Source organism: Ranitomeya variabilis, chromosome 7, assembly GCF_051348905.1.
Source record: "Ranitomeya variabilis isolate aRanVar5 chromosome 7, aRanVar5.hap1, whole genome shotgun sequence".
Classification (NCBI taxonomy): Eukaryota; Metazoa; Chordata; class Amphibia; order Anura; family Dendrobatidae; genus Ranitomeya; species Ranitomeya variabilis.
Genome location: NC_135238.1, coordinates 184,041,582 through 184,062,486, shown reverse-complemented (window position 1 = coordinate 184,062,486; position 20,905 = coordinate 184,041,582). Strand labels below are relative to the sequence as shown.

Sequence of the window (20,905 nt, the reverse complement as noted above, 5' to 3'; positions counted from 1 at the left end):
GCACAGTGAGGCGCAGAAAGGCACATGAAGGCAGATAAAGATGGAGAGTCATTGAAAGGCACATTTAGGCTGGGATGGGCACAGAGCCACAGTGAGGCACATTGAGGCACAGAATGCAATAGAGAGAAGACTCACATCCTCTGTTGCTGAATAGCAACAAGCTGGGCTGTTCAATGTGACATCCTCTGTATGTCATTTTCATCAGTGAGAGTCAGCTAATTGTGCAAAAAATGAGTACAATAGTTGGCTCTCATCCTCAGTATGTCATTTTGTTCATAGAGAGACGGCTAATTGTGCAAAAAATGAGTACAATAGACGGCTCTCATCCTCAGTATGTCATTTTCAACAGTGATAGCTGGCTGATTGTGCCAAACATGAGCGCAATAGCTGCCTCTCATCTTTTGAACATTTTCAGATGCACAGAGGCAAAATGAGGCACAGTGAGACACAGAGAGGCACAGAACACAATAGAGAAAAGACTCACACCTTCTGTTGCTGAATAGCAACAAGCTGGGCTGTTCAATGGGACATATTTGAATCACTTCACCAGTCTCTCAATTTGCATTGCCGATACACAGTGAGCGAGAGAGAGGCACAGGGAGGCACAGAAAGAGGCACAGAGTGGCGCAATGAGGCACAGTGAGGCGCAGAAAGGCACATGAAGGCAGATAAAGATGGAGAGTCATTGAAAGGCACATTTAGGCTGGGATGGGCACAGAGCCACAGTGAGGCACATTGAGGCACAGAATGCAATAGAGAGAAGACTCACATCCTCTGTTGCTGAATAGCAACAAGCTGGGCTGTTCAATGTGACATCCTCTGTATGTCATTTTCATCAGTGAGAGTCAGCTAATTGTGCAAAAAATGATTACAATAGTCGGCTCTCATCCTCAGTATGTCATTTTGTTCAGGGAGAGACGGCTAATTGTGCAAAAAATGAGTACAATAGACGGCTCTCATCCTCAGCATGTCATTTTCATCAGTGAGACTCGGCTAATTGTGCAAAAAATGAGTACAATAGACGGCTCTCATCCTCAGCATGTCATTTTCATCAGTGAGACTCGGCTAATTGTGCAAAAAATGAGTACAATAGACGGCTCTCATCCTCAGTATCTCATTTTCATCAGTGAGACTCGGCTAATTGTGCAAAAAATGAGTACAATAGTCGGCTCTCATCCTCAGTATGTCATTTTGTTCAGGGAGAGACGGCTAATTGTGCAAAAAATGAGTACAATAGACGGCTCTCATCCTCAGTATGTCATTTTGTTCAGGGAGAGACGGCTAATTGTGCAAAAAATGAGTACAATAGACGGCTCTCATCCTCAGTATGTCATTTTCAACAGTGATAGCTGGCTGATTGTGCCAAACATGAGCGCAATAGCTGCCTCTCATCTTTTGAACATTTTCAGATGCACAGAGGCAAAATGAGGCACAGTGAGACACAGAGAGGCACAGAACATAATAGAGAAAAGAGTCACACCTTCTGTTGCTGAATAGCAACAAGCTGGGCTGTTCAATGGGACATATTTGAATCACTTCACCAGTCTCTCAATTTGCATTGCCGATACACAGTGAGCGAGAGAGAGGCACAGAAAGAGGCACAGAGTGGCGCAATGAGGCACAGTGAGGCGCAGAAAGGCACATGAAGGCAGATAAAGATGGAGAGTCATTGAAAGGCACATTTAGGCTGGGATGGGCACAGAGCCACAGTGAGGCACATTGAGGCACAGAATGCAATAGAGAGAAGACTCACATCCTCTGTTGCTGAATAGCAACAAGCTGGGCTGTTCAATGTGACATCCTCTGTATGTCATTTTCATCAGTGAGAGTCAGCTAATTGTGCAAAAAATGAGTACAATAGTCGGCTCTCATCCTCAGTATGTCATTTTGTTCAGGGAGAGCCGGCTAATTGTGCAAAAAAATGAGTACAATAGACGGCTCTCATCCTCAGTATGTCATTTTCAACAGTGAGAGCTGGCTGATTGTGCCAAACATGAACGCAATAGCTGCCTCTCATCTTTTGAATATTTTCAGATGCACAGAGGCAAAATGAGGCACAGTGAGACACAGAGAGGCACAGAACACGATAGAGAAAAGAGTCACACCTTCTGTTGCTGAATAGCAACAAGCTGGGCTGTTCAATGGGACATAGTTGAATCACTTCACCAGTCTCTCAATTTGCATTGCCGATACACCGTGAGCGAGAGAGAGGCTCAGGGAGGCACATAAAGAGGCACAGAGTGGCGCAATGAGGCACAGTGAGGCGCAGAAAGGCACATGAAGGCAGATAAAGATGGAGAGTCATTGAAAGGCACATTTAGGCTGGGATGGGCACAGAGCCACAGTGAGGCACATTGAGGCACAGAATGCAATAGAGAGAAGACTCACATCCTCTGTTGCTGAATAGCAACAAGCTGGGCTGTTCAATGTGACATCCTCTGTATGTCATTTTCATCAGTGAGAGTCAGCCAATTGTGCAAAAAATGAGTACAATAGTCGGCTCTCATCCTCAGTATGTCATTTTGTTCAGGGAGAGCCGGCTAATTGTGCAAACAATGAGTACAATAGACGGCTCTCATCCTCAGTAAGGGCCCCGTCTCACACAGCGACGCTGCAGCGATACAGACAACGATGCTGATCGCTGCAGCGTCGCTGTTTTGTCGCTGTGTGGTCGCTGGGGAGCTGTCACACAGACAGCTCTCTCCAGCGACCAACGATCAGGGGAACGACTTCGGCATCGTTGAAACTGTCTTCAACGATGCCGAAGTCCCCCTGCAGCACCCGGGTAACCAGGGTAAACATCGGGTTACTAAGCGCAGGGCCGCGCTTAGTAACCCGATGTTTACCCTGGTTACCAGCGTAAAAGTAAAAAAAACAAACAGTACATACTCACATGCGTCCCCCAGCGTCTGCTTCCTGACACTGACTGAGCTCCGGCCCTAAAATGAAAGTGAAAGCACAGCGGTGACGTCACCGCTCTGCTGTTAGGGCCGGAGCTCAGTCAGTGTCAGGAAGCAGACGCTGGGGGACGCATGTGAGTATGTACTGTTTGTTTTTTTTACTTTTACGCTGGTAACCAGGGTAAACATCGGGTTACTAAGCGCGGCCCTGCGCTTAGTAACCCGATGTTTACCCTGGTTACCAGTGAAGACATCGCTGGATCGGTGTCACACACACCGATTCAGCGATGTCAGCGGGACCTCAACGACCAAAAAAAGGTCCAGGCCATTCCGACACGACCAGCGATCTCGCAGCAGGGGCCTGATCGCTGGTACGTGTCACACATAGCGAGATCGCTACTGAGATCGCTGTTGCGTCACAAAACTTGTGACTCAGCAGCGATCTCGCTAGCGATCTCGCTATGTGAGACGGGGCCTTATGTCATTTTAAACAGTGAGAGCTGGCTGATTGTGCCAAACATGAACGTAATAGCTGCCTCTCATCTTTTGAATATTTTCAGATGCACAGAGGCAAAATGAGGCACAGTGAGACACAGAGAGGCACAGAACACGATAGAGAAAAGAGTCACACCTTCTGTTGCTGAATAGCAACAAGCTGGGCTGTTCAATGTGACATATTTGAATCACTTCACCAGTCTCTCAATTTGCATTGCTGAGACACAGTGAGCGAGAGAGAGGCACAGGGAGGCACAGAAAGAGGCACAAAGCGGCGCAATGAGGCACAGAAAGGCGCAGAGAGGCACATGAAGGCAGAGAATGATAGAGAGGCAGAGAAAGGCACCGATAGTCATTGAAAAGCACATATAGGCAGAGAGGGGCTCGCAGAGGCACAGAAAGCGAGAGAGAGGACTCACATCTTCTGTTGCTGATCGGCAACAATCATAGCAGTTCATTATGGCATATTTCCGTCCCGTGACGTCTCTCAATTTGTGTTACTGAGCCTGTGTGGCAGGCCACACTGCCTCCTAAAGGCCCCTTGTCTTTGTGTTTTCCTGATGAAGGGGTCGGAGACCGTAAAATGCGTTGAATAAACCACCAGAATTCTTCATTACATCTGAATTTGTATTATTGTTGCATCTAAGCTGTGATACTCAAATCCACCATGCACACGTTACTGCAGGGGAAGCCTGGGAACTTTTCCAGAACCATCACAATAACGATGTGTGTTTTGGCTTTCCTGGACTGTTCCTGCCCACAATGATGACATGCAGGGTGTCCCCAGTTTTCTCCACCAGCATGCATTACTAATTTCCAGTGGGCGAGTAAATCTTGGGATACCCCAAGTCATTACTTTTGGTGGACACAGCCTAGGAATGCAGTGCCATTTGTGGGGGAATTGCCACGCTGTCCCCTACCAGTGGTGATTGGGGTGTTCCTGAATATGCCCAACTATATTCAATTAACATTACACCCAACTGCTACACTAAAGAGGCAACAAACATGTCAAACATTTATAACATTTTATTTATTGTAAGAAATTAGGCGTAGGCCAAAAATAACATGCAAAGGAAGAAAACTGTTATAAACGAGCTTGGCAGAGGTGACATATTTCTTGCCAGCATTCGACCTGAGGAGAGAAAAAAAAAATATATTAAACAGTGTAGTATACTTTCTAAGATGCATTTACAGCTGAACTGTTCTATATGACATCTCAGTCCTATGAAGGTACAGAGAATAATAGGCAGATATAGTCAAAGTCAGAGGCAGGCCATGCTGGCAGCATGAGGCAGGCCCTGAGGGGCTGGGCATGATGCTGGCAGCATGAGGCAGGCCCTGAGGGGCTGGGCATGATGCTGGCAGCATGAGGCAGGCCCTGAGGGGCTGAGCATGATGCTGGCAGCATGAGGCAGGCCCTGAGGGGCTGGGCATGATGCTGGCAGCATGAGGCAGGCCCTGAGGGGCTGGGCATGATGCTGGCAGCATGAGGCAGGCCCTGAGGGGCTGGGCATGATGCTGGCAGCCTGGCGCTGCCTCTGAGGGGCTGGGCATGATGCTGGCAGCCTGGCGCTGCCTCTGAGGGGCTGGGCATGATGCTGGCAGCCTGGCGCTGCCTCTGAGGGGCTGGGCATGATGCTGGCAGCCTGGTGCTGCCTCTGAGGGGCTGGGCATGATGCTGGCAGCCTGGTGCTGCCTCTGAGGGGCTGGGCATGATGCTGGCAGCCTGGTGCTGCCTCTGAGGGGCTGGGCATGATGCTGGCAGCCTGGTGCTGCCTCTGAGGGGCTGGGCATGATGCTGGCAGCCTGGTGCTGCCTCTGAGGGGCTGGGCATGATGCTGGCAGCCTGGTGCTGCCTCTGAGGGGCTGGGCATGATGCTGGCAGCCTGGTGCTGCCTCTGAGGGGCTGGGCATGATGCTGGCAGCCTGGTGCTGCCTCTGAGGGGCTGGGCATGATGCTGGCAGCCTGGTGCTGCCTCTGAGGGGCTGGGCATGATGCTGGCAGCCTGGTGCTGCCTCTGAGGGGCTGGGCATGATGCTGGCAGCCTGGTGCTGCCTCTGAGGGGCTGGGCATGATGCTGGCAGCCTGGTGCTGCCTCTGAGGGGCTGGGCATGATGCTGGCAGCCTGGTGCTGCCTCTGAGGGGCTGGGCATGATGCTGGCAGCCTGGTGCTGCCTCTGAGGGGCTGGGCATGATGCTGGCAGCCTGGTGCTGCCTCTGAGGGGCTGGGCATGATGCTGGCAGCCTGGTGCTGCCTCTGAGGGGCTGGGCATGATGCTGGCAGCCTGGTGCTGCCTCTGAGGGGCTGGGCATGATGCTGGCAGCCTGGTGCTGCCTCTGAGGGGCTGGGCATGATGCTGGCAGCCTGGTGCTGCCTCTGAGGGGCTGGGCATGATGCTGGCAGCCTGGTGCTGCCTCTGAGGGGCTGGGCATGATGCTGGCAGCCTGGTGCTGCCTCTGAGGGGCTGGGCATGATGCTGGCAGCCTGGTGCTGCCTCTGAGGGGCTGGGCATGATGCTGGCAGCCTGGTGCTGCCTCTGAGGGGCTGGGCATGATGCTGGCAGCCTGGTGCTGCCTCTGAGGGGCTGGGCATGATGCTGGCAGCCTGGTGCTGCCTCTGAGGGGCTGGGCATGATGCTGGCAGCCTGGTGCTGCCTCTGAGGGGCTGGGCATGATGCTGGCAGCCTGGTGCTGCCTCTGAGGGGCTGGGCATGATGCTGGCAGCCTGGTGCTGCCTCTGAGGGGCTGGGCATGATGCTGGCAGCCTGGTGCTGCCTCTGAGGGGCTGGGCATGATGCTGGCAGCCTGGTGCTGCCTCTGAGGGGCTGGGCATGATGCTGGCAGCCTGGTGCTGCCTCTGAGGGGCTGGGCATGATGCTGGCAGCCTGGTGCTGCCTCTGAGGGGCTGGGCATGATGCTGGCAGCCTGGTGCTGCCTCTGAGGGGCTGGGCATGATGCTGGCTCTGAGGGGCTGAGCATGATGCTGGCTCTGAGGGGCTGAGCATGATGCTGGCTCTGAGGGGCTGAGCATGATGCTGGCTCTGAGGGGCTGAGCATGATGCTGGCTCTGAGGGGCTGAGCATGATGCTGGCTCTGAGGGGCTGAGCATGATGCTGGCTCTGAGGGGCTGAGCATGATGCTGGCTCTGAGGGGCTGAGCATGATGCTGGCTCTGAGGGGCTGAGCATGATGCTGGCTCTGAGGGGCTGAGCATGATGCTGGCTCTGAGGGGCTGAGCATGATGCTGGCTCTGAGGGGCTGAGCATGATGCTGGCTCTGAGGGGCTGAGCATGATGCTGGCTCTGAGGGGCTGAGCATGATGCTGGCTCTGAGGGGCTGAGCATGATGCTGGCTCTGAGGGGCTGAGCATGATGCTGGCTCTGAGGGGCTGAGCATGATGCTGGCTCTGAGGGGCTGAGCATGATGCTGGCTCTGAGGGGCTGAGCATGATGCTGGCTCTGAGGGGCTGAGCATGATGCTGGCTCTGAGGGGCTGAGCATGATGCTGGCTCTGAGGGGCTGAGCATGATGCTGGCTCTGAGGGGCTGAGCATGATGCTGGCTCTGAGGGGCTGAGCATGATGCTGGCTCTGAGGGGCTGAGCATGATGCTGGCTCTGAGGGGCTGAGCATGATGCTGGCTCTGAGGGGCTGAGCATGATGCTGGCTCTGAGGGGCTGAGCATGATGCTGGCTCTGAGGGGCTGAGCATGATGCTGGCTCTGAGGGGCTGAGCATGATGCTGGCTCTGAGGGGCTGAGCATGATGCTGGCTCTGAGGGGCTGAGCATGATGCTGGCTCTGAGGGGCTGAGCATGATGCTGGCTCTGAGGGGCTGAGCATGATGCTGGCTCTGAGGGGCTGAGCATGATGCTGGCTCTGAGGGGCTGAGCATGATGCTGGCTCTGAGGGGCCGAGCATGATGCTGGCTCTGAGGGGCTGAGCATGATGCTGGCTCTGAGGGCCCGAGCATGATGCTGGCTCTGAGGGGCTGAGCATGATGCTGGCTCTGAGGGGCTGAGCATGATGCTGGCTCTGAGGGGCTGAGCATGATGCTGGCTCTGAGGGGCTGAGCATGATGCTGGCTCTGAGGGGCTGAGCATGATGCTGGCTCTGAGGGGCTGAGCATGATGCTGGCTCTGAGGGGCTGAGCATGATGCTGGCTCTGAGGGGCTGAGCATGATGCTGGCTCTGAGGGGCTGAGCATGATGCTGGCTCTGAGGGGCTGTGGGACAGCCTGTCAGAGCCTGTGGCGTGCTGCAGGGGCCAGTAAAGGGGGGCTGAGGGAGTCCGTGGGTCTGGTATGGGGCTGTGGAGGCTGTGTGGCGCTGTAGAGGGGGTTGTGTGGTGGTGTAGAGGGGGTTGTGTGGTGCTGTAGAGGGGGTTGTGTGGCGCTGTAGAGGGGGTTGTGTGGCGCTGTAGAGGGGGTTGTGTGGCGCTGTAGAGGACTACAGAGCCACACAGCCCCCTGGTGTGACTTCCTGAGTGCCATGACAGCTGACTGTATATACATGTATACACATACATGTATGTACATGTGCCATGACAGCTCCTTAGACCATACATGGATTGTCACTTACCCAAACCGAGGCTGAAGAGGTTTAGCTGCTCCACATGATGATGATGGAGGCCGGAGAGCAGTGTTCCTCCATAGCGATGTCGTCCATTAGGGAAACTTGGAGTCCTTGTCCCGCCAGGTCTTGAGCGAATTTAGTCTGCACGATGCCTTGTTACCTATTTGAAAAGAGAAGAAAAAAAAGGAAATTTTTGAATTTTGACATTTTTTCTTCTAAGCCCTATTAATTGTACTGGTACATTAACCCGTTCTTCCACGAGCGTATATTCCCAGCAGACACACAGCGAGCGGGCGACTGCCCCAAGTGTTACCTACTGAGAGACAGGGAAAGAAAGAACAATAATTAATAAGGGAAACATTGCATTCATAATCAGTGTTCACAGCTGAGTGACTGTGCTCAGCTCCCCCTAACCCTCCCCTACCCCACAGGGAACCCCTGTATCCTGCCATGCCCCCCACAGCTGACCCTATACATTGTCCTCACTTCCCATTGCAGGGACCCTGTCTCCCACGCAGTGCCCCATACACTGCGCTCAGCTCACCATCCCCCTCCAGGGACAGCCTGTCTCGCCCGCAGTGCCCCCATACACTGCGCTCAGCTCACCATCCCCCTCCAGGGACAGCCTGTCTCCCCCGCAGTGCCCCCCCATACACTGTGCTAAGCTCCTGGTCCCCCTCCAAGGACAGCCTGTCTCCCCCGCAGTGCCCCCCCCCATACACTGTGCTAAGCTCCCGGTCCCCCTCCAAGGACAGCCTGTCTCCCCCGCAGTGCCCCCCCCCATACACTGTGCTAAGCTCCCGGTCCCCCTCCAAGGACAGCCTGTCTCCCCCGCAGTGCCCCCCCCCCATACACTGTGCTAAGCTCCCGGTCCCCCTCCAAGGACAGCCTGTCTCCCCCGCAGTGCCCCCCCCCATACACTGTGCTAAGCTCCCGGTCCCCCTCCAAGGACAGCCTGTCTCCCCCGCAGTGCCCCCCCCCATACACTGTGCTCAGCTCCCGGTCCCCCTCCAAGGACAGCCTGTCTCCCCCGCAGTGCCCCCCCCCCCCATACACTGTGCTCAGCTCCCGGTCCCCCTCCAAGGACAGCCTGTCTCCCCCCGCAGTGCCCCCTCCCACAGCTGACCCCATACAGACATGCAGCGGTGGTGCCGATACGGGCTCATACTTACCGGCCGGCAGCTCCAAGATTCAAATCTGGCGCTCACAGGTCACGTCATTGTTGCTGAAGTCAGAACGGGAAAGCAGCGGGCGGGCTCGGCGCCATGTCACACAGAACCCGGCCGCCCCTCCCCCGCTTCACCTTACAGCCGGGCAGAGGATGTTATTATTAATTTGCTGCCTTCACTACAGGGGACGTGTCACAGGATTCCTCCCCCTTCCACTATGCACACAGGCCGGCGAGTGACTTCCTGGTTCCGGCCGCACAGCGGGGACCCCGCCCACCGGCAAGACAGTGCTGAGGAGGGGGATGAGTGACAACCTCCTCACACACCGCCCCTCCCCCGCCACTGTCCGCCGTAACAGCACACAGCCGGGGAATGAATGAGCCCCAGGGGCGCAGCACTGGCCCTGACCCCGCCCACCCTGCACCACACAGCGGAGCACAGGGGGAGAGCTATGAGCCCCGGGGGCACACGGCGCTGACTCCACCCACCCTGAGCCACACACCCGAGCACAGGGGGGCATCTATGAGCCCCGGGGGCAGACGGCGCCGACTCCGCCCACACCGCACCACACGGCGCTGACCTCGCCCACCCTGCGCCACTCACCGGAGCACAGGGGGGCATCTATGAGCCCCGGGGGCAGACGGCGCCGACTCCGCCCACACCGCACCACACGGCGCTGACCTCGCCCACCCCGACCCACACACAGTAAAACCCGGGGGGAGATGTATAAGCCCCGGAGGCACGCAGCGCTGACTCCGCCCACCCTGCGCCACACACCGGAGCACAGGGGGGCATCTATGAGCCCCGGGGGCACACAGCGCTGACCCCGCCCACCGTGCACCAGACAGCACACACTTATCTACAACAAAAAAGTCACTGTGACCCCGGTTTTTGGGGTCTTTTTTCATTGCAGCAGATTTCTAATGTGTGCATTAGTATCAGCTAAGGTTTCCTTAGATTTTTACCGCAAAAACGCATGAAAACCGCATGCGATTTTTTTTTTAATGCGTTTTTTGCTGGAAAATCTGAGGAATCCTTAGCTGATGCTAATGCACACATTTAAAATCTGCTTCAAGGAAAAATGACCCCGAAAACTGGACAGACAGTGCAGAGGACCGGGGATTAGTGACAAGCACCCGGGGCGTCACACACCCTCCCCCGCCACTGCCGATGTTACTGCACACAGCAGGGGAAATTAAGAGACCCCCGACCGCACAGCACTGGCCCCGCCTCCTCCGCACCGGACAGACGGTGCAGAGGACCGGGGATTAGTGACAAGCACCCGGGGCGTCACACACCCTCCCCCGCCAGTGCCGATGTTACTGCACACAGCAGGGGAGATGAAGAGACCCCCGACCGCACAGCACTGGCCCCGCCCCCTCCGCACCGGACAGACGGTGCAGAGGACCGGGGATTAGTGACAAGCACCCGAGGCGTCACACACCCTCCCCCGCCACTGCCGATGTTACTGCACACAGCAGGGGAGATGAAGAGGGCCCCGGATGCACAGCACTGGCCCCGCCCCCTCCGCACCGGACAGACCGTGCAGAGGACCGGGGATTAGTGACAAGCACTCGATTCGTCCCACACCCTCCCCTGCCCCAGACATTTGCTCAGACATTCGTCTATGCTAAATGGCTTTTAGAAAGCACAGCTGCCATCCGGTGTTCATTCTCCAGAAATGCGGCTGAGTTATGTGTGGCAACGATTGAATGATTTTTAAGCGACAGATGACACCTGGTGGTGAAAATGAAGCAGTGACGGTCAGTTGAGTGAGAGCCGGTTAAAGACCCATATTTTGCACATCCCACAGAATAGCCAAGTTTGCACATCCGTAACGGGCCCACGAAGCGTCACTTCGAAGCGGCGTTGGCGTCAGGCGCACCCCCCGGCCTTTGGGCCGCAAATGGGCACGCGTTTCGTCGCTCAGCGGTGAAATTTAGCAAAAATTTGAGTGAGAGCAGGCTCAACGTGCGTTTTTTGAGCATTCACGTCTGGCTATTTTGAGTGAGACCCGGTTAAACGTGCGTTTTTTGAGCATTCACGTCTGGCTATTTGGACTTGACTTTCGAAAACTTCTTTGGCGCGAAAACGTTACCGCCACATCCGGCACGCCATAAGACCGCGGCATGTGCGATACCAGCCTCAAGCCCGGCCTCGCGGCCGGTCGGGAGGCCGAAAACATGATTTCGGAAGCGAAAGCGTTTATCAAATTTCCGCCACCTGATTCCTCCTCAGGGGGCCGCCGGGATCGAGCGACGCGAGCGGCATGCTGAAATTCAAAAATTTCAAAATTACCAAGGTCCAGCTGTTGAGGCTTTTCTTCAGAGCCAGGTACCGCTTTTGGATCTCTGTAGTACTAAGTCTGAGTGGTGGGAGATCTTCAAGAAAAGGGTGGCGGGGTTCTTCCGTCAGCTCTCGAGCCTCAGAAGCCTGACCAGGCATCGCTTGTATCAGGACCTGAGGAGGAAACTCGAGCAGCTCGTCTCGACTGGAGGTGACCGAGAGGAAATCTCCAGAGTGAAATCTTTACTCAAGAGGTGTCAGTACGATAGGCACGCATCTTTAGTTTTTGAGAGGGACTTCGGGAAGTACCGCTCGCCCGACCCTTACAGAAACTGTAAGATGTCAGTGAGTTGTAAGGTGGTGACAGGACTGATCGATAGTACGGGTTCCCTGAACAGATCCAAATCAGGGATCCTGGAGGTGGTCAGGTCCTTTTACTCACGCCTCTTGAGGAAGAGGGATCTGGATCGAGATGGGATGTCGGCTTTCCTGGCTGAAACTGTTCCTGAGCCAGGAGATGACCCCTCTCTTCATGTTTTGGCCGAGGTAATCAGGGAAGAGGAAGTGAGACTGGCCATTGATGGGCTCCGGCCCAAAAAATCGCCAGGTCCGGATGGCTTAACATCCGAGTTTTACAAGACTTTTAGGGACTCCTTGGTCCCCCTCTTGACTGAGGTGTTTAATGAGTGCCTCTCCTCGGGTGCTCTTCCCAGTTCAATGAGGAAGTCGGCCCTGATTATCTTGTCAAAGGGTAAGGACTCGTCCCGTATCGAGAATTGGCGTCCCATAGCGCTCCTCGATACGGACCGAAAGATTCTGGCAAAGGTGTTGTTTAATCGGCTGGTGAAGTTTGCACCCCGGCTCCTTTCGGGGGCTCAGCACTGTTCTGTTCCAGGCCGCAGTACTTTTAGTGCTGTGCTCGGTGTCCGAGAGGCAGTGGAGCAGGGCATTGCGGGTCGCTGGAAGGGGTACTTGCTGTCCTTAGACCAGGCAAAGGCTTTTGACCGGGTGGATCATGAGTACCTCTGGTCTGTCCTTCTGAGGTATGGTCTGCCGGGGAGGTTTGTCAATTGGTTAAAGACCTTGTATGAGGGGGCTGAGACTTTCCCGCTCGTGAACGGTTGGGTTGGTCACTCTTTTGAGGTGAGCTCCGGGGTCCGTCAGGGCTGTCCTCTGAGCCCACTTTTATACGTGTTCGCGATCGATCCCTTCTTAAGGAGGGTAGATCGTGGACCGTTGGTGGGAGTCGGGATGGACCGGGCGGAGCCGGGGGCCACTCTGAGGGTGGTAGCGTACGCCGATGATGTCTCCCTTTTTGTATCCTCGAGAGAGGAGGCGGATTGGGTCATGTCTGAGGTCGTGCGCTACTCGGAGGCATCCGGGTCCATGATCAACCGGGAAAAGTGCGAGAGTCTCTGGCTGGGAGGGGGAGATCCAAGTTTTGATCTCCCGGACACCCTTCCAGGGCCCCAGTCCTCCGCTAAGATCTTAGGCATCAATTTTGGCCCAGGGGACTATCCCCAACAAAATTGGGAAGGCAGGCTCAAGATTGCCGCCCAGAAGGCGGACCAGTGGAAGGGTTGGTCTTTAACCCTGAGGGAAAGGGTCAGCTTGGCCAAGGGTTATTTGCTTCCTTTGTTAATTTACTTGGGCAGTGTCTGCATCTTGCCGGAATCTCTCTGGACGCGGGTCTATAGCCTGTTCTTCCAACTATTATGGGGGAACAGGCTTAACCTAATCAAGAGGGAGGTCACGTACCGCACGAGGAGACTAGGTGGGTTGGGTATGGTCAACCCAGTGGTGTTCTTAGTGAACACCTTTCTTAAGACCAACATTGCCAACATCTGGACAGAGAGGGCTCCTCCGTGGGTATTCTCCTGCAGGGGATGGTTTCGGCCTTTCTTCCAGGAATGGGAGACAGGAGGGCAGGTGAAGGACCTACGAACACCACATGGACATCTCCCGGCTTATGCTACCCCGGCTCTGAAGGTGATCCGCCGGTGGGGTCTGGGAATGTGGGAAATCAGGACCATGTCGAGGAAATCCCTTGACAGTAGGGTCCTGTTGACCCATTTCCAGAAGCCCCTGGTGCTCAGAGATTGCCCAGGCCGGGATCTGGAGGGGGGGCTCGGGTTGTTAAATTCTTCACGGATCCCCTCGAAGTTTTGGGACTTGGCCTGGCGCTGCTTCCACGGGAGGCTGTATGTGAGGGACAATCTGAAGTACAGGAACTCTGATGATCGGGGTTGTCCCCGTGAAGAGTGTGGCGACATGCTGGAAAGCATGGAGCACTTCCTCCTTCAGTGTCCCTTTAATGCAGGGGTCTATAACCGGGTGGGTGCTTCCATAGGCTGGCCTAGGCTGGCATCCCTTTCCTATCCGGAGTGGGATTATGGGGCATTCAGATCCCTTGGTGGCCGAGATCGGGGCACTTTATTCCTAGTTAGTGTAGTTGTTAGGTTCTACACCTGGAATGCACGGTGCCTAGTTTCAATACAGCATAAAACCCTCCCCCGGGTGAGGTGGTTAGTAACATCTTGGGTGACCTGGGTAAGGTGCGCTCTTTGGAGTTCGGGAGGCTGGGTGCGAGGAGGGCCTCTTGGCTTTGGAGGGGTCTCTCCTTTTAATACGTACCCGAGGGAAAGCTTGGTTTGAGTGATTAGGGAAAGCTTCCTAGGATTTGGGAGGCCGGGTATGAGGAGGGCCTCTTCACTTTGGAGGGGTCTCTCTTTTTACTCTAGGGACAGACTGGTTGTGTGATTGGGATAGGGAGAGATAAGGTGGTGTGGGGTGTTGAGGGACAGTTATTTAGGGATAGATAGGGGCAGGGAGGGACAGTATTAGGGATAGGTAGATAGTTAGCATTGTTAAGTTAGGTAGAATAGGGATAGGTAGGGGCAGGTAGGGATAGTTAGGGTCAGCTTTTTGAGGGACAGCCTTAGTTGGGTAGGGACAGGGTGTTTGTGTTGGTGTTAGGGTCAGGGCCTCTCCAGACTCCTTTCCCGGTGGTGGGCTGATGTGTGGCACGATTAGCTTTTTGTTTTGTTTCTGGTGAAAATATATGGATTTTGGGCTTGCAGGTGCTGAACTTGGGCCTTACAGGTTTCAGTTATTGTTTTGTTTCGTGATATGATGGTATAACATATTGATGCTAGTTATGTTCTGTAAAGTGTTGCTGTTTATTTGTTTGATACCATGTGTGTAATTTTTCTTGTGTTTTTGTGCTTTATGTGTGCATAGTTAGTATGATGTGGGGGGGTGTAGTTTAGGTTGGGTGGGGGGTGTATGTTGGGGGTTGTAAAGGGGCATATGGACCCTGGAAAACATTTTGAGAAAATTATAAGGGCATGAACTTACATGGACCCGTAGTGTTTGTAAAACGGAAAAAAAAGGAAGAAAAAAAAAAAATTTTGTTTTGCGTTATAAGGGCATGAACTTACATGGACCTGTGGTGTTTTGTAAAAGGCATGGACTAATCATGGACCTATGATTGCAGTGCGGGTGGCGGGAAAAAAGAAAAAAAAAAAAAAAAAAAGTGTTTTGTGTATATATTAGGGTTAAGTTGTATATATTAGGATTAAACTTAGTTTTTGCGGCCAGTGAGGCCATCTATTCTTTTGGGCAGTATGGGCCAGACTTTTATTTTTTCCTTTTTGAGTATGAATGGGGGAGGTGTGAATGTGGATGAGTGGGTTTAAATTAATGTTTTCTTTTTATTTTCTTTTAGAGTATGCATAGGGAGGTTCCTGCTGGGGGTCCTTTTCAAGCTGAATAAGTTTTAAAGGACGCAAGCATTGTTTATGGACAATAGTCTAATGGACATCTTCAAGGCTGGTTTTTAAGTTAATTTTGTTTTGTTTCCCCATTTTATGATTATTTATTTGATGTTGTTTTGTATATGTTTTTTGTACTTTAATAAAAAAAAGAGTTCCTGAAGGAACTACAGATAGTGCTTTGGAATGGTGCCCTGGTTGCCCCTGCAAGACTTTCACACTTGGGTGCCCCTCAGGCGCTGGTTTGGTAGTTGTAGCCCCTCAGGGTTGAGGCCACTCTGGGTCCGATTTGGTGGTCGGGTCACTCTGGGTCCGATTTGGCGGGCGGGGGGGCACTCTGGGTCCGATTTGGCGGGCGGGGGGGCACTCTGGGTCCGATTTGGCGGGCGGGAGGGGGCACTCGGGGTCCGATTTGGCGGGCGGGGGGGCACTCGGGGTCCGAATTTGGGGCGGGGGCACTGGGTCCGATTAGATGGGCGGGGTCACTCAGGTTTGATGGGCGGGGGCACTCTGGGTCCGATTTGGTGGGCGGGGGCACTGGGTCCGATTTGGTGGGCGGGGGCACCTCAGGGACCGATTAGATGGGCGATTTGGTGAGCGGGGCAATAATTATAATAAGAATACAGATAGTGCTTTGGAATTGTGCTGTGCTATCACTTTAAGAGCTGATATTATCTGGCAAAACTGTGCTGGTGTGGTCATGTACAGTTCGTAGGCGTTGGCATAGTAACTGGGCCTGACTGCGCATATCAATGAGCTAATCAGCCAGGTGGCAGTTACATTTCAAATTGCCTCAGAAACCCGGCCATTATAACCTATGGGAAAATTTCCCTATTAAAATGCATTACAATGAGGGGGAAAAAAAATTTCAAACGCAAATTGCGCCAAAACTACAAATCCGATCGACACGAAAAATACTTAGCACACCTCTTGGGGACGCTGGCTTCGAAATGACGCCTCACTGGAGTCTGACTGAAGCGGTTCGGGCCGCATTACGTGCGGACTGAATAATAATAATAATAAGGAGAAGAAGTTATCCACGATCGGATTACAATATAGTGCTTTGTTCCAAAGCACTATAATAATAAGAAGTTATCCACGATCGGATTACAATATAGTGCTTTGTTCCAAAGCACTATAAAAATAAAACTGTTCTGTATCCATATACACATACACTATGTATGTAGCAACTGCGGCCTCCATATATCATGCCCTATTCTCCCTATCAGCTGCTAGGAATATTTCTGGAGAATCTATGCCGATTACTCACTTTCCACCGGATTTTTCGTTTTTTGGGGTTTTTTTTGTAATCCAAAAGCAGCAAAACTGACAATTCCATAAGTGTTGGGTCCGGAATAAGGAAAAGAAAAAAAAAAAAAAAAAAAAAGGACAAAAAAAGGGTATAATAAAACAGCATGACGGCGCTCAGTCGAGGATCATGGCGGACAAGGCATTGAGATCCCTCATGTACGGATGTGCGGACAGGATCTGGTTGATTTTCTCCCCTTGTTGGGATTCAGGAAATATTTTTAGGAGCGAGTCTTTTAGCAATAATGTCTCCTGAGGAGTCCTCTTTGGGGGGACGACGGCCTGCGGGCACAGGATGTTCTGGATGGTTGGACTGAATGTGGGTTTTTTGTCTATGGGTAGGAAACCTCTGGGACGGGAGTGATCGATGCCTGTTGGGAAATTCCCAGAAACGGAGATGTCATTGCTGGGAAAAAACACTCCGCTGTCCGATGGGCGAGGAGTGAGAGGGTAAACTCTGGGGAAAGGGGAGAGAACAAACAAGTTGTGTCAGTACAACATATAGAAATAAGGAAACATATACACCCCATCCCGATTCTGCCCTAAATCCTAAGAGTGCGGAGACTGTAAGGCCACGTTCACACTTTGCGGCCTGTTCTGCGGGTTAATCCCGCAGCGGAATTGATAAATCTGCAGGGCAAAACCGCTGCGGTTATCCCAGCAGATTTATCGCGGTTTGTTCTGCGGTTTCTGCTGCGGGATTACTCCTATACTATTGATGCTGCATATGCAGCAATATGCAGCATCAATAGTAATGTAAAAAATAATAAAAATTGGCTATACTCACCCTCTGACGTCGCGATCTCCTCAGTGCTGCAGGCGGCTGTGCCGACAAGGAACTTCGTGACGTCACGGTCATGTGACCGCGGCGTCATCACGGTCATGTGACCGCGACGTCACCACAGGTCCTGCAAGCACAGCAACTGAGACCGGACGCCGCGGGCAGCGCTGAGAGGTGAGTATGTCAAGGTGAAAATATCATATACACTGTATGTGTCACACTTGCTAGTGTCTCAGCCGTTATTGGTTTGTCTGTGGTCTCTTTGGGTCCGGGAGGTGACCGATCGAGTGGTGAGATCGAACGCGATCCTGTGCCACGCTCTGAACCAGCAACTGAGAGACGTCGCATCCTGTGCGATCTCTGTACACCACACCTCCTTTACCGGTCATTGCACTCCATTCAACCATCCTACCCGTGACTATTGTCTAGTAGTGAAGTGGACTGAAAGATTGAGCCAGTTGTAGATTGTGGGGCAGCTTACAGAAAGGGATAGGAGACGCAGCCTCTGTGATATTGTACTAACCGGTAATTAAGACGTCCCAAGTCAGGGACCACCAGAATTTTGAGTACAAATAGGTAATTAAGACGTCCCGGAACGGGACCACCAGAAACAGGTAATTAAGACGCTCCGTACGGGACCACCAGAATTTTTGTGGAGGGCTCTCACTAGGAGACCGCCTCCCGACTGTTTGGGATATCGTGGCAGGATAGTCTGTTAATCACTGTGTTCAGGTTAGGGACAGGAAACATTGAGCGCGAGGCTCTTTTCCTAGTACGTCGAACGTGAGGCTCCGTACTGTGGAACACAGTGTTGAAGATCGCTGCCAGTGGCCTACTGCAGGAGGCCATAGTATCCTGGGAGCCAAGCTGCGTATCTTAAAGTAGAAGTCCGTGCCCCACAAGTTAGATGAGGATGCTGTGGAAGTCAAGACAATGGTTACGGGAGGGCAAGAGACAGTCAAGAAGCTTATCTGCGAGTTGCGCGGAGCTTAAAGAACAAAGGATGAAAATAGGTTGGTGGAGAGGGAGAATCGGAGAATATAGAGCCCGTATTTGGTTATAAAATGCCTTTGAACTGTGATCTTACAGATTGTAAAATGGCCGCCGTGCCACTGGTGATGAAAATGCAGTCTCAGCCAGCGCCCTGTAATGGCGGCGGAAAGAGATTTCCAGAAGCATAGGTGTGTCCTGTTTGTGTTGTGCAGAATCCAACCTGGGTGGAGACCTGTCTTGTGTGTGCGTACGGACCGTCCTTGGGGCTCCGCCCAGACCACGGAGGATTATAGGAAAGTTTTGTAGAAATTAAGTCTGAAAACTGCCGTAATTTGTTACTTTGTAGAGGATACGGAGCTTTGTATCAGTGCTATGTAGTGTAGGGAAGGGGGGCAAACATCTGGGCTCTTGCTCTCCCTTCAGCGCTGAAGAATGCAGTGGAAGTTCTTATCTCCGTGTTACTAGAAGGGAGGGGCTGTGTGAACCCCTGCGCGACCTGCCTGCAATTCTTCCCCTCGGTGCTGTGGGCTAGAGGGGGGGGGTGCGGGCCATGTATTGCATTCCAAAGTTTTCTTTGTCCTTGGTTTAGTCAAAAGAATTTAGCCCAGCAGAAGACAGGGGTTAAATCACTAGCCGTAGTAGTTCTTGCTCGCTCACTGGCCCCCACCGTTGCAGCTGCGAGATCAGTGTTTCTTATCTCTATGTAACAGACTCCAACTCCAGTTCTCCCACCTTATATGAATTCAGTCCCCTACTCAAATATTTCTTTTAACCCTATGTCTCCAGACTGCCTTGCAGACAGAGCTCATCTATGCAGGATATGTTATAGGTGTGCTGACTCAGCTTCATGGAGACAAACAGAGACCTGTTGCTTATTACAGCGGCCACCTGGATAAAGTGGCGAGAGAAAGCCCTCCTGTGTTCGAGCTGTGTTGTCTGTCCAGCTGTTGCTACACAAATCTTCAGAGATTGTTTTGGATCACCCACTGATGGTCCACACCCCACCCGGCCAACCCCCTGTGTACCGGCTGGTACAAGATCTACAGGCATTTAATGCAGTTACTGTTCCAGAAACTCCGGTGGTGCCTAAGCCACATACTCTTTTGTCCCAGATATCTCAGGATGCTGCTTGGTTCATAGTTATCGATCTTGCCAATGCTTCTTCAGCATTCCATTACACCCAGATTGCCAGTTCTGTTTGCATTCATTTATCAGGGATGACAATTGACGTGGACAGTTATGCCAAAGGGGGGCCAGTCATAGCCCAAGAGTGTCAGGTCTACCTTGCCGTTTATGGCCCCTTGCATCCAGGAGAGGCTATGGCCACCCCACACGATGTATATAGTATCCCTAATCAGGTACAACCTAGCCACATGTCCATGGCTAGACAGCTGCGACTTCAGTGTGCTATTCTCATGCCTACTAATGTGATTTTGAAAAGGTGCACTGTCCTGAACCCCGCTACTTTTCTCCTAGTTCCCCTGGATCCAAAGGGGGGAGGAGTAGGTGACATGAGCAAGGACACTTTTTTTCTTTCTAGAATGGATCCAGAGGAACAAGATTAGGTTTCCAAATTATATGATTGTCTAGAATTGATGTCTCAGGAAACGGCTGGTCTCTAGTGTGCCTATTCTAATGCTGATTTTGAGCTTTTTGTAGATGGATCCCGTCACCAAGATGACCGAGGACGCTACTGTACCAGATATGCTGTGGTCTCAGAACATGAGGTAATCAAGGCAGAGTCAATGCCAGCTCATATGTCTGCACAAGAAGCAGAAGCTCAAGGCGCTTACAGAAGCGTGCAAACTAGCAGAAGGTAAGACTGTAAATATCTACACTGATTCCAGGTATGCTTTTGGCATTATACACGATTATGGGCCTATCTGGAGAGCCAGGGCTTTCCTGACAGCAAATGGCCACCCCTTTAAACGTGCTGAGGCAGTCCAGCAACTTATGAATGCACTACAGTTTCCCACCCAAGCAGGCAGGCATCATAAAGGTAAAGGCACATAGCAAAGGCACTGATGGACGGACAAAAGGGTAACGCACCGGCAGACCAGGCTGCGAAGAAAGCAGCAAGCACTCCTGTAGCCTCTCAAGTACATCACCTAGACACCCCACCATCTCCACTTGTGTTGAAAGACATCTTAGCCCGGTTACAAGAACAGGCAAGTAAGGAGGAGAAAAATAGGTGGCAAAAGATAGGGGCTTGCTCTGATACCGTTACTGGACTATGGGGGAGGGGTAAAAAGGTCTGCCTACCACAGGTACTGTACCCAATGATGGCACAGGTTCTGCACGGGAATGTGCACCACTCGAAGACGGCCATGTGTGACACCCTACAGAAACAATGGATTGCCCCCGGGTTTTCCACCTGCGCAGAAAGGCAGGTACAGAGCTGCATGATATGTGCCACACATAATCAGAGTAGGACAGTGAAAACCCCATCCAAACACACTCCCCGGCCCCTTTAACCAATTCCAGAGACTGCAGAATGATTATATTCAGTTACCCAGGGTAGGGACGTATGAGTATGTGTTGGTCTGCATTGATTTATTTTCAGGTTGGCCAGAAGCCTACCCAGTTGCCAAAGCTACGGCTAGGACAACGGCGAAGAAACTGATGGCTGAG

The 20,905-nt window shown here is 52.7% G+C and overlaps 2 protein-coding genes and 1 long non-coding RNA gene across 3 annotated transcripts in view; all 3 read right to left on the bottom strand.

Annotated features, from left to right (window-relative positions):
• Nucleotides 1–20,905, bottom strand: part of LOC143784332 (NEDD4-binding protein 1-like) — a 385,710-nt gene that overhangs the window by 353,996 nt on the left and 10,809 nt on the right. The window lies entirely within an intron of this gene.
• Nucleotides 4,407–8,740, bottom strand: LOC143785833 (uncharacterized). The gene is made up of 2 exons (XR_013218103.1): nucleotides 7,971–8,740; nucleotides 4,407–4,527 (listed from the first exon to the last, which is right to left on the bottom strand). It is a non-coding gene; the product is annotated as an uncharacterized LOC143785833 (long non-coding RNA).
• The window catches only part of LOC143786280 (NEDD4-binding protein 1-like), a 44,859-nt gene continuing 38,656 nt past the window's right edge, over nucleotides 14,703–20,905 (bottom strand). The window contains 1 exon segment of the mRNA XM_077275556.1: nucleotides 14,703–16,957. Within this exon segment, the coding sequence (XP_077131671.1) occupies nucleotides 16,618–16,957 (340 nt within the window). The 3' untranslated portion in view covers nucleotides 14,703–16,617.